Source organism: Myxocyprinus asiaticus, chromosome 10, assembly GCF_019703515.2.
Source record: "Myxocyprinus asiaticus isolate MX2 ecotype Aquarium Trade chromosome 10, UBuf_Myxa_2, whole genome shotgun sequence".
NCBI classification, from domain to species: Eukaryota; Metazoa; Chordata; class Actinopteri; order Cypriniformes; family Catostomidae; genus Myxocyprinus; species Myxocyprinus asiaticus.
In genome coordinates, this window is record NC_059353.1 from 14,693,961 (window position 1) to 14,710,000 (window position 16,040).

The window sequence follows — 16,040 nt, forward strand, 5'->3', positions numbered from 1 at the left end:
CCAGCTCTGCTTATTCCAAAACGAGAGTGCTTCTGTATTTACTTATTTGGTATTTTTTTATTATAATTCCCTCATACTTTGCGATCTACATCACCTGAAGCTGTTTGGAAAGTTTGGAGTGCATCTGGACTGTGAGCTGTGTAATTCTTCCTCTCCTTAGTCAGACGCGAACTGCAGAGCTGCTCTCGTGCGTCATCATTAGAGTTTAATGTGATACCATGCTACGTTAAATGAGATCAAATTACTAGTCGACAATTAACATTTTTGTTGACCCTTTTCTATTGTCAATGTTGTCAATAACATTGACTAATCATTTCAGCCCTAATGTGCATCACATTTTTTACATTTAGGCTGACCACCAAGTGTACCATTGTGCCTTTAAGCTATAAACAGGATCTTCAACAAAATTAGCTTACAGTATGTTCAACCAGAGACAGGTTAAACAAGATGTTATAATACAGGTTTATGGGAGAGAGGGGATTTTTCAAAAGACTCTACTGGACTGCCATTTATACTGTATGTTATGTATAGATAAATATGTATGTATTTGTATAGGCTAATGTGAATCTGTACTGCTTAATAAAAAAAAATAAAAATAAAAAAAAAAGAGACTTAAAGACTCATTTGAGTAATTACAAAATATGATATGCCAAAATTAGAAGAAATGTATGTACTTAATGGTGATCACAAGCCACTTGTAAAGCAAATCTACTGTAGCAAACTCTATTATTTCCATTATAAAGGGCATAACTGTCACTCAACAACTAACATGCATGAAAATACAATGGCATATCTAGTAATACATGTATGAAAGTATGTTTGTCATTTAGTAAGCCGTTAGAAACATTTTCCATATGTTTTTCCATTTGTTTGTACTGGATATGCACACGATGGGGAATGCAAATATTTTCAAACTAAATCCTGGAGAACACTTACACGAAACATAAACCAGCATCAGGGATTTGGCATTGAATCACCATATAGAACTGTGTATGCTCTACTTTATCTAACTCTAATCAATAGAGGGATGGATTTAACTAGAAAATGATCGACCGTTGAGCAATGAGCTGTCACGGAGTGCACCAGAGATCATTTATTTCCAAATAGGGCAGATGGGTATTTTCCTAAACACAAATTCCCAGCATTAAGTCTTCTCCTGAATTCCCTTTAGACACTGCTGGCCAGATGATGTCAGCTCCTTTACAGTTAATGTCAACCAGTGGAGCTGAAAGGTGGGTTTGATGAACCTACAACCTTTCTGTCACCAGCCCATATCTTTAACATTTAAGCACCTTGCAAACAATTACCACGTAATCACAGTTAAGATCAAAATACCATAGTCAGGGCTAGGTATAGATACAGATTTCCCAATATGATTTGATTCCGATTCACAAGCTCTCAATTCGAAACACTTTGATTCATTTGGGTACATTTTAGCTATAATGTCCATTTTGTTGACATATGAAATAAATTCTCAAAGCTAATGCTGGAAATTTTAAAGGGAAACTTCTAACTTGGTACTTTGCAAAAATAAGAATAATTAAAATAAAATTAACAATAGCGCCCAAATTATGCAGTTCAATCACTATTTATTCAATGTTAAAATACTTGTGTAAATGAATTTATGCCACCGCTGAGCAGCATTAAAAAAATCTGTATAAAAACACCTTTTCTTGGTATTTACTGTATGCCATATCAGTTGCAGCTACTATGCCACCTTTGCAGTAAAAAGATATTATGCCATTTGTAGGTGAATTTTCTCGAAAACTGTAAACACTGTGGTGCTATAAAAATTCCTCTGTTTGCAGCCTGACACAACAACATTGACTCAACCAATGCTGTGAGTTGGGGGCAAGACTATAGGTTTGTTTGATCAACAGCAGACGGGGGAGTGTACGGAAGGCTATTTGAAAACAATAACTGTGTCCAAATATGCATACTTCCCTACTACATATCATGCCAAAAACAGTATACCAATGGAGTAGTACGTCCAGATCCTCAGTATTCATAAAACAGTAGGCGAGAAATACCTGGATGACCTATTATTTCCTGCGAGGTCCGAAAGTGTGGATCGACTGGACATTTTACCATCCCATAATGCCTCGGAAGCTGGAGACATAACGTTCAAACTCTGGATATTATAAAACGGCGGACAAGCGTGAGTCAGAAGGCTCATCAACTAGAAGTGCAATATATATCAAGAAAGTTGTTCCTTGCGCTTAAATGGTGCTTGTGATAGTTTTCGCGGTTGTTGTTATTACATCATAAATTCAGGTCATGGGACAATGCCCACGTTCCCAGATGAAGTATGTCCAGAATCTATAAGTGCCTCCCAAACCGCAAACTTTTCCACTAATCTACGTCATTTTGTTGTGCAAGTAGTACAAGTTGCATGTAAAAGGTGCACTCAGTAGTGTTTTCCTCATTAAAATAGTTTCACTCCTGAATAAATGAATTGTAATTTTGAAATATTTGTATAAAATCATGACCACTCACATGAGATGAAGACTCCAGTTATACCAGTAACCTTACAAAAGCAGTTTTATTTCTACATGGAGAGGGTCTCCTCATGGGGCAGCCATGTTAGAATCACATAACCAGCTAAATACTAATTGCTTAATCTCAGTAACCACCCAGTTTTTAAACACTCTTACTCATGGATTAAAGTAATCATGGCTGACTGTGAATAGTACATTTCTACAATGGCATCTAAAACAGAAAACGTCTGGGTTACTATCGTAACCCCCATTCCCTGATGGAGGGAATGAGACATTGTGTCGATGTAGTGACACTAGGGGTCACTCTTAGGAGACCCAAACTCCTCTGATGTTTTAAGAAAAGGCCAATGAACATTGGCAAGTGGAATTTGCATGCCACTCCCCCGGACATACGGGTATAAAAGGAGCTGGTGTGCAACCACTCATTCAGGTTTGTGCTGAGGAGCCGAGACAGAGTCCCGGCCATTACAGCGGGTAGTTCAGTGTTGTGGCAGGAGGGACATAACATCTCGTTCCCTCCATCAGGGAACGGGGGTTACAACAGTAACCCAAACGTTCCCTATCTGTTACTCACTCGACGTTTTGTCGATGTAGTGACTCTAGGGGTCCCTATACGAAACGCAACAACCAGCTGAACTGTGTTACGTGGATCAGCGGTGCAGGTGTAGGCAGGCCACTGTGTGCCAAGTAACAAGTGCATGTCATATTGACCCTTGCCCCCCAACAGCATAAAAGGGGGGTCAGACATGCCCACATGGGAACAGGCCACACCAGCAGGTTCGGCCTTTTCTCTTCTTTCTTCTCTCGGAGAAAGAACTCACTTGATTCCAGCTGGGGCCAAACGTACTAGCGTCGGGGTACGTGTCCTTGGAAAAAGACACCGCGGAGACCACACCCTGCCCGAAGGGGAGGTAATTGTGTGGAAATATGTCACATGGGCTTACTGATTCCTTATCGGCAGTATCGCATGTGGAGGAAGTCCCTGTGATAGGTTCTACCCAGAGGGGGCGGAGCTCTACAAACACGGCAATCGGTGGCAGAGGGGACTCTGCCCAAGGGGAGACACGGGTCTACCGTCAGGGAGACCATACCATGGAAGATTTCGACATATGGAGTTACCAACAGGGAACCAACACATATGGAGCACCTATCCCAGTACAGGGGCTGACCTGAACAGGGCATACTGACACAAGTACTGGGCCTGGCGTCGAATTCCTCTGCCGAATTTGCTTGCCGCAGTTGCTGGGGGAGGAATCCAGGGTTCACCAATCCCGGGAACTCACGTGGATGAAAGAGTGCACGTCTTCCCCTCGGAAGGAGAAAGGCGCTTGTGTGCCAGCGGTACACCCGGCCAGCTGCCCGCATCCTTACCTGTTTGTACCTACCAACACACGGGACGAAACTGGCTCAACCCGGAGATTATAAAATTTTGTGAAGGTATTGGATGTTGCCTAGCCCGCTGCCCTACAGATGTCTGTTACAGAGGCGCCGTTGGCCAAGGCCCAGGAGGAGGCTACGCTCCTGACAGAGTGCGCTCGTAGTCCCAAAGAGGACACCGCACCCTGGGCCTGGTATGCCAACACGATGTCCCGAAACAGACAAAGAGCTGCTCGGAGCGTCTAAAGCTCTCTGTATGGTCCAAATAGATACGCAAAGCGCGTACCGGACATAGCGACCGAGTCCAGCTCCATCCCGAGAAAAGAGATGCTCTGCATCGGGGCGAGCTTGCTCTTTTCCCAGTTGACCTGAAGCCCCAATCAGAAGAACTGGGGCAGGGAGCAGCTGGAGTGGCTTTCCCTCTAAGGAAGGAAAGCCACGATCGCAACATGGCCATGGTCATGCTCTCGCAGTGCGGGCACGAACCATCCACGAATGCTGTCTCAGCATGTCTGGAGCCCAGACACGTAAGGCAGCGATCGTGACCGTTAGAAGCGGAGAGATAACGACCGCAACCAGGAAGTTCACATAACCGGAAAGGCATCTTTAATAAGACGCTTTCCGTCAGTGCCCACTCTTTTAGGGAATATATACTTTTTTTAAGGAGAAATATACACTTTTAGCGCTCCACACGCGCTGCCGAAGCACCCAGGGGCGTTCTCCGCACTTATCTGTGTGAGAGGGGGAGAAACCGCTGTGATGCGCCATAAAATCCAGCAGCCGCGGAGATCGCTCTTTGCTTTCTCTTGCAGAGGTGAATGGATTGGCAGTGGAATACATCAACACCGCTCGGCTCCAAAGATAAAATCTGAATGAGTGGTTGCACACTAGCTCCTTTTATACCCATATGTCCGGGGGAGTGGCATGCAAATTCCACTCGCCATTTTTCATTGGCCTTTTCTTAAAACATCAGAGGTGTTTGGGGCTCCCAAGAGTGACCCCTAGTGTCACTACATCGACACAATGTCAAGTGAGCGACAGATAGGGAACTATTGATTTTGAATGGTGCTGCATCCAAACCACAAGGTGTAAGTCCAAGATGAAACAAACCAAAAAGGTTACGGAGTGCACCTTTAACACTGAAAATGCAACAAATAGAAGTGTGTTATTAGTACCCTGATGATGCACTTCTTTAACCATCAAAAGGAATGTGGAATGTTGGATACTTCATGCACTCAGCGCTCGCGGCTTGCCATACATAGCGGAAGGGGCAGAGTTACTTGTCTGCGATGCTGGTCTGACAAAACTATTGTAAATAATATAGAATGTAACAACTAACAAAACCTCAGTGAAGACAGCACCATACAAATTAAGCGGAATGTTTTACCATCACCCACGCTTGTGAATATACATTGTTTGAGAAGTGAGTAGTCAGTACGCGATTTCGGACACAGCTAATGTTTATTTTAGCAATTGAAAATTCTCTCACCATTTGCTCACCCTCATGCCATCCCAGGTGTGTATGACTTTCTTTCTTCTGCTAAACACATTTGAAGAAAAACAGAAAAATATCTCAGCTCAGTAGGTCATTAAAATGCAAGTGGATGGTGATTAGACCTTTGAATCACAAAAAAGAACAGACAGTCAGCATAAATGTCATCCATATGACTCCACTGGTTACATGAATGTCTACTAAAGCAAAACAATTGCTTTTGATGCGAAAAAGATCAATAATTAAGTACTTTTTAACTATAAATCATCGCTTCCTGTAAGCAGCAGTACACGTGTGTGACGTAATCGCGTTGGCATGTTCATGTGAGAACAGACATACATGCGACACACCCGGAAGAGTGGCACTGTTTACAACTGAGTAGGAGGAACTCTGTAATGAAGCTTTGTTGGTGCGTTTCTCTGCTCATCCTTGATGTCTCAGCCAAGAGAAAAACGTGAGATACATCCAAAACATGCCAATGCGAAAACATCACACAAGACCGCGTGAACTCCGCCCTCTCGTGAATGTGCATACAGCTGCTGACTGGAAGCGATGATTTATAGTTAAAAAGTACCTAAATATTGATCTTTTTCACAGCAAAAGTGATCGTTTTGCTTTAGAAGACATTATTTTAACCAGTTGAGTCATATGGATGACATTTATACTGACTGTCTGTTCTTTTTGGAGCTTCAAAGTTCTAATCACCATCCACTTGCATTTTAAGGACCTACTGAGCAGAGATATTCTTCTATTTTTCTTCAAATGTATTCAGCAGACGAAAGAAAGTCATACAAATCTGGGATGGCATTAGGGTGAGTAAATGACGAGAGAATGTTCAGTTTTGGGTGAACTATCCCTTTAAGAGATTTAATAATCAACACAACCAAACCAGTTTGTTGCAAGCTCCTTCTTAGACTGAAAGATTCCAAATCAAAGCATGATGATTTTACAGTATAATTACATATAACTATGGTAACATTTTGTAAGGGGTTACAGCTCCCCCATCTTCAGAAGTTCACTGATTTAAATCCTTTGATCAATCAGTTTAAATGCAAATGCATTAAATCCCAGATATCAACTCACCTTTGCCATTCTGCCAAGCCGTATACCAGGACAGACTGAGAAACGAGGTGAAGAAAACAATCGCCGTGGCAACAGTTCCATGTCTGAGCCTCATCTCATTTCAGCGCCTCCCCGTGCAGCTGCCTCTTGTCCTCCTGATCCAGCAGGGGTGCATAAGCGCTTCAGAGGAGCGGACGGCAGGTGACGGGTGCCCGGATCATCGACTGTCTGCGCTGCGCTCCTCCTCTCGGTCGCTGCTGGAGTCACGAGGCAGCCCAAAGGAATTGATGCATTTCAACAGAAAGATGTGCAATCCTCATGCTTGCCCGTCCTGGAATAGATCATGAACAGATTTTAAAACAGCACATAAAATCGATATGAAAACATATATTGGATTTAGTCTTGGATTTAGTTTGTTTGTTTCTGGACTGCACTGGCCACAACATAATTAAACAGACAGCTTTGATAAATGTGCATGCAACCTGATTTTCCTGTTATGGACAGCAGCTGATTTCTAAGCACATACATCACCAAAGTTACAAACACAAATACTGCAGAGGATAATTATTATCTGAAAACGTGGTGACTAGGTAAAATTCACCATCGCAGTCTAAGAAAACAGCCATTTTCATGTGGTGATGTAAAATAAACAGAGTTGACTACCTGTCGGAGGAAGACCAAATGTGTCAGACACAACAGTCATGATCAACAGCCCCAAGTTCAAGCCTTCTTACCTTTTCACACTGTTATTCAACTGCTAACCGGCCCGACCTCATACGCACAATCCGGTAATAAAACCGAGCGGAAAAGGGCTTTGTGATGTTCAGTAAAATAACAAATTAACAGACGCACCGTCCAGCCCTATCCTTCAGCAGTGATGCGATCTCTCAATCAAGCTTTGTTGAAGACCACACCCACGGAAAGCTACGAAGCCCGCCGGGAACAGTGATTGGCTGGAGTTATTAGACCCCGCCCATATAGTAGTGATCGTCCACCGTGGACGATGATTGGCTTGCTCAATGCACAGCTCATGTCCGCCGCCACACGGTGGATTGATGCCATCGCACTGATTCATTTCTGACGTAACTCTCACAGAGGCGCGGTAAATTGGAAATGGATCATTCGGTTTATTATAAAGCATTTTCTCCGCCACATATATCTTAATGTAGAACAAGCCCATCCTAGTTAGCTGGTTTAAGCAGGTCTCCCAGCCTGACCAGCTAAAAAGTGCCCGAAACAGGCTGAGCGACCAGTTAAACCTAACAGCAAGGAAGCCTTAAAAAAGGTTTCCTTTCTGTATAAACTCCAGGTTCAAATCATTGTCATTTGGAGCAAACAAGAGCTGTTATATTTAGATGTATATTTAGATGTGTGTGAATGCCATGCATGTGTCTGAATGTGGGCACCAGAGGGCATGAACATTTAATGAATAATTGATTGGCTAATCTGACCTTCACTGTCACTGATGGCTTGTGGGCTTGAACCTTTATTGAACACAATTGTGTCTCATATCTTTTCATATCCAAGCATTAACTTGTTTTTTAAGGATAGTGCCATAAAAAGTGGTACAGTACGACAACTCTAGTCCCATTTCCATTTCAATCTGTATTTAAGTCTATACCTTTTGTTTGTGTCTTTCCTTATTTAACCCCTCATCAAGAAGTCTAATATCCTGTTGACAGACATTTGAAAATCTATAGAGCTCTTCCCCCTAGTATTGTTAGTTATACAGTGGCAAAAAAAAAAACAAAACAAAAAAAGTATGTGAACCCTTTGGAATTCTAGCTGGCATGAATTGGACATAAAATGTGATCTCATCTTCATTAAAGTCACAAGTATAGATAAACACAATGTGCTTAAAATAACAACACACAAACAATTATAATCTTTCATGTCTTTATTGAACACATCCCATTAAACATTAATAGTGCTGTGGAAAAAGTAAGTGAACCCTTGGATTTAATAACTGGCCAAGCCTCTTTTGGCAGTAATAACCTCAACCAAGCATTTCCGGTAGCTGCAGATTAGACCTGCACAACGTTCAGAAGGAATTTTGGCCCATTCTTCCTTACAGAACTGCTTCAGCTCAGCCATATTCTTAGGATGTCTGGTGCGAACGGCTCTCTTGAGGTCATTCCACAGCATCTTTATTGGGTTAAGATCTGGGCTCTGACTGGGCCACTCCAAAAGGTGAATTTTATTTTTTTGTGTCATTCTGTAGAGGATTTCATTCAGTGTTTAGGGTCATTGTGGATTTAATTAAATGTTTAGGGTCATTGTTCTGCTGCATCACCCAACTTCCAACAGCCACCCTGACATTATCCTGTAAGATAGGTATCTTGATAAGCTTTTGAATTAATTTTTACCTCGATGATGGCAAGCTGTAAAAGCTCCGAAGTGGCAAAGCAGGCCCAAATCATGATGCTCCCTCCACAGTACTTCACTGATGGGGTGGTTTACGAGGACATTTTTTTAGGTTACAAACTGGTTACAAGGGTATTATGCTATAAATGTGGTTTATGAGGACATTTCTAGTGTCCCCATAATTCAAATTGCTTAAAACAAAAACATACTAAACAATGTTTTTTTTTTTTTTTTTGAAAATGTAAAAATGCAGAAAGTTTTTTGTGAGGGATAGGTTTAGGGGTAGGGTTAGGGTTAGGGGATAGAATCTATAGTTCGTACAGTATAAAAATCATTATGTCTATGGAGAGTCCTCATAAGGATAGCCGCACTAATGTGTGTGTGTGTGTGTGTGTGTGTGAGAGAGAGAGAGAGAGTGAGAGAGAGTGAGAGAGAGTGTGTGAGAGTGTGTATGAGTGAGTGAGAGATGTTGTTTTAAGTTCAGTTACATCATTAAAGTTTCGCTGACTGCTTAGCCGGTTCCCGCCTCCTCCTTGCCCATCCTTTACCTGTTACAAGTAGACTCATGAACAGACATGTTAACCAGTTTCAATGACTCCTTCGAGTCTTTAGCTGTCACTCTAGAGTTCTTTTTACCTCATTGAGCATTCTACGGTGTGCCCTTTGAGTAATCTTGGCTGGACAGCCACTTCTAGGGAGAGTAGCCACAGTACTAAATTGTCTTCAATTATAGACAGTTTGTCAAACTGTGGACAGATGAATATCTAAGCTCTTCAAGATAACTTTGTAACCCTTTCCAGCTTTATGCAAAGCAACAATTCTTGATCATAGGCCTTCTGAGATCTCTTTTTGCGAGTCATGGTTCATGTCAGCAGATGCTTCTTAATAGCAAACTCAAAATGTTTGAGTGCTTTTATAATTCAAAGTAGCTCTATCCCAGTAGATTTCATTCAATGTTTAGGGTCATTGTTCTGCTGCATCACCCAACTTCCAACAGCCACCCTGACAGGGCCGGAGTGGCAATCGGGAAGATCGGGAGAATTCCTGTGGGCCGGTCAAAAATTGGGGTGGTTAGGTCCGCATGTTCATTGACAAACTTTCATCATATGTCCTATAACAATTGCCAACAGTCCGTAACATCCGGTATTTAAAAGATCAGAATTGCGTTCCGTATTATAGCGGACGCAGTCTGTATTTTATCATCTCACACCCAAACAAATGAGAGAGTAGCCTGTGAGAGACGAAACTGATGTGCTTCACTTGATAGTGCGGGAAGGATCACGGAAGATCCATCGAGAACAGATAGGCTACTAATAGCTGAATGGATGAACGTGCTTCAGGTACAAGATCATCACAAGTTTAATACTGACTGCAGTCTCACTATCTCAGTCAATTAATCTCTGAAATCCTCTTCCTTAGCAGTGCAGAATGATAATAGCAAAATGATTTTTTGCCACAAAATAACAGAATACATAAAGTAAATGAATACAGATGCAACAGCACGACACGGTACGAAAATAATGGGACTTTACAGCTCTCAAATGAATAAACTCAACAAAACAAACTGCACAAAGTGCCTTCAGTGTTGTATAATGCGAATAAAACCCTCTTAAAGAGACAGTAACCATTTTGCCTTTGTCCTGAACATTTACATTCCAAGTAAAAAAAAGTACAAATGTATTATTTTTAGTCTTTTCTTTCACTCTTATCATTGTAAAATGGCACGTGTTTGAATGGCATGTAAAAATGTAAAAACAATCACTCAACCTTAATTGTTTCACTGGATCTGTTGCTATTTTAATTATCTAAAATACAAATCACTGACCATTTCAAGTGTGAGCCTGTACATCTTGAAAGAGTTATAAACATTTACAGTTCTATAGTGTTATTATGTGCCTAGATAGTCTTTAAAATAAACTTAGTTTACCCACAAATGAAATTTCTCTCATCATTTACTCACCCTCATGCCATCCCAGATGTGTATGACTTTCTGTCTTCTGCTGAGCACAAATTAAGCTTTTTAGAAGAATTTTTCAGTTCTGCTGGTCCTTTCAATGCAAGTGAATGGTGATCAGAACTCAGAAGGTACAAAAATCACATAAATGCAGCATAAAAGTAATCCATACAACTCCAGTGGTTTAATCTATGTCTTCAGAAGCGATATGATAGGTGTGGGTGAGAAACAGATCAATATGATTTTATTTATTATTATTATAAATTCTCCTCCCTGCCCAGTAGGGGACGATATGCTTATGTAAATCACCAAAGACAGAAGAAGAACTCTTAAGAGAGATTTTGCTTATGAAAGTGAAAGTGGAGATTTATAGTAAAAAATGATTAATTATTGATCTGTTTCTCACCGCTTCTCATTTACTTGCATTGAATGGACCAACAGTTGTTCTAAACATCTTCATTCATGCAAAAGAAAGTCTTACACACCTGGGATGGGATGAGGGTGAGGAAATGATAAAATTTCCCTTTAACATTCACTTATTTTTACAACACATACAATGATGTCTTATGACAAAGTGAAAATCTTAGTGAATGCCATATGTGGTATAATGACACGGAGAGCTTAAATAATTTTCAAGTAATTACATATATTGTATAATTTTGCTGTGATCTTGTTTTATTGTTATCATTTTAACCTCCAACCCCCCTTTTGGGTGTGGGCTGACTTGGACATGACATCCCGGACTGAATATGAATCCCACTCCGGCCCTGCACCCTGACATTATCCTGTAAGATACATATCTTGATAAACTTGGGAATTAATTTTTCCCTCGATGATGGCAAGTGGTCCAGGCCCCGAAACAGCAAAGCAGGCCCAAATTATGATGCTTCCTCCACCGTACTTCACCGATGGGGTGGTTTACGAGGACATTTTTTTAGGTTACAAACTGGTAATTACAAGGGTATTATGCTATAAAAAAATATGCTATGGTTTATGAGGACATTTCTAGTGTCCCCATAATTCAAATCTCTTAAAAAAACATACTAAACGATGTTTTTTTGGAAATGTAAAAATGCAGAAAGTTTTTTGTGAGGGTTAGGTTTAGGGGTAAGGTTAGGAGACAGAATCTATAGTTCGTACAGTATAAAAATCATTATGTCTGTGGAGAGTCCTCATAAGGATAGCCGCACCAACATGTGTGTGTGAAAGAGAGAGAGTGTGTCAGAGTGTGTGTGAGTGAGTGAGAGATGATGACTGCTTAGCCGGTTCCTGCCTCCTTGCCCATCCTTTACCTGTTACAAGTAGACTCATGAACAGGCATGTTAACCAGTTTCAATGACTCCTTCGAGTCTTTAGCTGTCACTCTAGAGTTCTTTTTACCTCATTGAGCATTCTGCGGTGTGCCCTTTGAGTAATCTTGGCTGGACGGCCACTTCTAGGGAGAGTAGCCACAGTACTAAATTGTCTTCAGTTATAGACAGTTTGTCAAACTGTGGACAGATGAATATCTAAGCTCTTCAAGATAACTTTGTAACCCTTTCCAGCTTTATGCAAAGCAACAATTCTTGATCATAGGCCTTCTGAGATCTCTTTTTGCGAGTCATGGTTCATGTCAGCAGATGCTTCTTAATAGCAAACTTAAAATGTTTGAGTGCTTTTATAAGTCAAAGTAGCTCTATCCCACACCTCCAATCTCATTTCATTATTTGGATGGCAGGTTTGACAACTCTAATTAGCTATTGTTAATTGACATCAATAGCCTAAGGGATCACACTTTTTCCAAATGACACTGTGAATGTTTGAATGACGTATTCAGTATTTAGAAGAACAATACAATAAATTGTGTGTTATTAGTTAAAATAGATTATGCTTGTTTATTATTGTAACAGATGAAGATCAATCAGATTTTAAGACAAATTTATACATAAATGCTGGTAATTCCAAAGGGTTCACAAATTTTTTTTGGCCACTGTCATATTCATTATTTTTTGAATCTCAATATTCTAACAAGTTTTGTGACAAAAATAATTACATAATTAATTTTGACTTTTTACTTTCTGATATGCATGACAGTTTTGACATAACTTATTGGACATATTTGTCTTAACTAAATTTAATATAGTCAAAGCTGTGTTAACTTTTATTTTTGCCATACAAAACCACAAAATGCAAATCACATTGTTTTCAGATAACTTTATAAAAAAAAAAAAAATTATAATAATAAAATAAAAAATTTTCATGCTCCATAAAATAAAACCTAACTTCTTATGTGTATTGAAATAGGCCTATATAAATTAAATGCAAATAATATGTGGCAGACTATTAATATAAGCTAATGTTTGGGGATATACATCCCATGTTGTGTGTATGATAACATGTTTATGGGTAAATCATAGTAAAGACATTAATTATTAAAAAAATATTTACTGTTATATGAATTTCAGAATTAGAAGTCTGCATCCTGTTTGTTTCCTCAATTCAAATTCAGGAAGTGAATTAGAATGTAAAAGGCATTCTCAATTAAATTCTGATTGGCATACATCCCCAGTGCTATGTAAGACAAATAATACTTTTGCTTCAGTCTCTCCGTACTATTATTTTAAGCTCAATTCTGTATAAACATTCCTATAATGGCAATTAAACAATTGTCCATTTTGTAATCTGCACTATTCATTCTTCATTCAAATTAAAAGGCTAAAACAGTCAACCACATAATTACACTAACTGCTCTTTCCACATAATATACTGTATATTATTAATACTTTTTATTTTATTTGTGCAGCACATGTATTACAATGTTAAAAAGTATTGCAAGGCACAAACAGATGTTAGATATAATTCATTTAGATAGTGAGGTCATGTATGTCACTTTCCTTTAGAGATAAATGCAGACATGAAAATGAACATGAACTGTAGGAATGCATTAGACCCTATCAATACCAATGAAAAATACAAAAGTGCTAACTTATACTCCACATTTCAGCGGTTGATGAAATTTCAAACCCTTAACAATGTAAATTATGTTTCAGAAAAAAACAGACAAATCAAATCTCCACTTACTAGTATACTGTATGTATATGCCTTTCTTTTGTGCACTAAAGTATCTAGGATACAGATTACCTTCCTTTGTTAAGGCCTGTGGTATAATTCGATATGAGTGATTTGAATGTTTGTGTGTAATGAATTAATAACTTTCCTTTGACACAAAAATTATGAAACTTAAAGTGTGCTACTTAGCATACAGTATGTGATAAATGCCCCCAACCTTGAGCGTTTTTGGAATTACTGTACTGCACTGTATATGCACTGTTCAGATAATTCATACATTCAATAAATCCTCAGGAATATGTTTGGGAGAAAAGCCCTGTGACACTAAACCAGGGTCATGGCCAGGGCAAGTGCATCTTGTTGGAAGCAGTTCATAACAAAAATTGTAACCAACTTCTGTCTTTATTCAGTTCAGTTATGCTTTTACTATGTTAATTATAGAATGTTATTGTTTATTTCCTCAGAAAGGTGTCGCTTTGAAATACTCTTCAAGCGGAATAAGAGAGACTCCTCCAACCCAGTCCTGTAACCAAACTTGCTGCAGAACCAGCTTCATGAAAAACCACTTATGTCCATGGGGCCACTTCTTCATGACAGGATGTCTAAGGAAAGCACATACCAACATTAATACAAATATTTATTTACAGATACTAGAGGATGCATCAACTACTTGACTAGTCAAACTATCGATTCGTTCTGCCACTACTCGGCTTATTGAATCTGTGTTGACAGTCATGGATGACGTGACTTCAATTGCGCTTTTCCTATATCCACACACTGCATATATTAGCAAATATATGCAAACATATTTGGTATTATGCAAAGGTGAAATAAAGTAAAACTGGAGCATTCTGCATGCATTTCACAACGCATGCTACTGTATAAGCATATCACACATAGGACTGTTTGCCAATTATCTGTAAATTGCAATTATATTAGTTTCACAATTAATAAAATACATTACCTTTTTAAAGGAACATAAGGCAACAGAGTTTCCTCTGTGGCTCTATGCTACTTTCAAAACATTGCTCTGTTTTTTTAGCTGCCCAACCAATTAGGGAAACCTGTTTAAAAACTACATTTTTTCAGTTCTGTTTGGTGGCAACTAGTACTGCAGAAATCACACACTTCACCTTTAAGAGTGTTTATTGCTGCACAATCACTCATGTCAGAAGTGTGCATAATACATAATTACCTGGAGAACATAGCCTCCTTGGCAAAGTCAAGCTCCTCTGGTCCCACTTCCACCATTTTACCAGTCAAAGTGAGTCTAGCACACCTAGGGTCCTCAGGGTCATAAACCTGCTTCCTGTTGCAGGAACATTCATAATGTGACCAAAGAACAGAATGTATTTGTAAAATGCACACACAGTGACGAATGTAATCTCTGTAAAATATAATTTTTTTATCATTTTACTTTGATATGCAATCCTTAAATGTACAGTCTGAAATGCAAACGCTTACTTTTCACTCCAACCGTTTAAATGTTTTAAAGTAAGCGAAATGTATCACTTTAGATTTTTTACACACCTGCAGAAATCTCCCTCTGCCTCAGAAAACGTTAAGGAAGCAAAAGGAAAGCTGCGCAGATCCGTTACAGTGTTGTCCATGGGCGTAACATAGAAATAAGGAACTCCAGTGCTATTGTCAAGAGGACCGTCACTGACAGAGAAGATGTTTCCAAATGGAAGTCCTTTTATCTAACATTCAGACAAAAGTGTAGTTTTTTTTAATTCCCTTTCAAACAGAAGAAATATCCCAGGGAAAAGAAAACAGCCTAAATTAAAGACATTTCACACCGGCATGTAATAAAACAACAACAAAAAATGATTTACCTAACAAACATTAAAGGGATAGCTTGTTAAAGGGATAGTTCGCCAAAAAATGAAAATTATCTAATCATTTACTCACTCTCATTCCATCCCAGATGTTTGACTTTTTTTTTCTGCAGAACACAAATTAATATTTTTGAAGAATATTTCAGCTCTGTAGGTCCATACATGCAAGTAAATGGTGACTAAAACTTTGAAGCTCCAAAAAACACATAAAGGCAGCATAAAAGTAATCCGTACAACTCCAGTGGTTAAAAAAGTACTTAAATATTTATCTGTTTCTCACCCACACCCGATATATCACTTCTGAAGATGTAGATTAAACCACTGGAGTCTGGATTACTTTTATGCTGCCTTTATGTGATTTTTGGAGCTTCAAAATTTTAGTCACCATTCACTTGCATTGTATGGAC

General features: G+C 39.3%; 2 protein-coding genes across 7 annotated transcripts in view; both read right to left on the minus strand.

The window, feature by feature from the left end:
- Positions 1–7,314, minus strand: part of LOC127447096 (alpha-1,3-mannosyl-glycoprotein 4-beta-N-acetylglucosaminyltransferase A) — an 80,417-nt gene extending 73,103 nt beyond the window's left edge. For all 6 annotated transcript variants that reach the window (XR_007898284.1, XR_007898283.1, XM_051708645.1 and 3 more), the window contains exons 1-2: positions 7,164–7,314; positions 6,451–6,760 (exon numbers count right to left, since the gene is read on the minus strand). Coding sequence is in view for 4 of the 6 variants with exons in the window: in XM_051708645.1 (XP_051564605.1) it covers positions 6,451–6,544 (94 nt within the window). In the remaining 2 variants the exon portion in view is untranslated. The remainder of the gene's footprint in view (positions 1–6,450; positions 6,761–7,163) is intronic.
- Positions 7,315–13,490: 6,176 nt separating this feature from the next.
- creg2 (cellular repressor of E1A-stimulated genes 2) overlaps positions 13,491–16,040 on the minus strand; it is a 3,789-nt gene continuing 1,239 nt past the window's right edge. Inside the window, exons 2-4 of the mRNA XM_051709330.1 lie at positions 15,326–15,495; positions 14,991–15,104; positions 13,491–14,397 (exon numbers count right to left, since the gene is read on the minus strand). Coding sequence (XP_051565290.1) covers positions 14,256–14,397; positions 14,991–15,104; positions 15,326–15,495 — 426 coding nt within the window. The 3' untranslated portion in view covers positions 13,491–14,255. The remainder of the gene's footprint in view (positions 14,398–14,990; positions 15,105–15,325; positions 15,496–16,040) is intronic.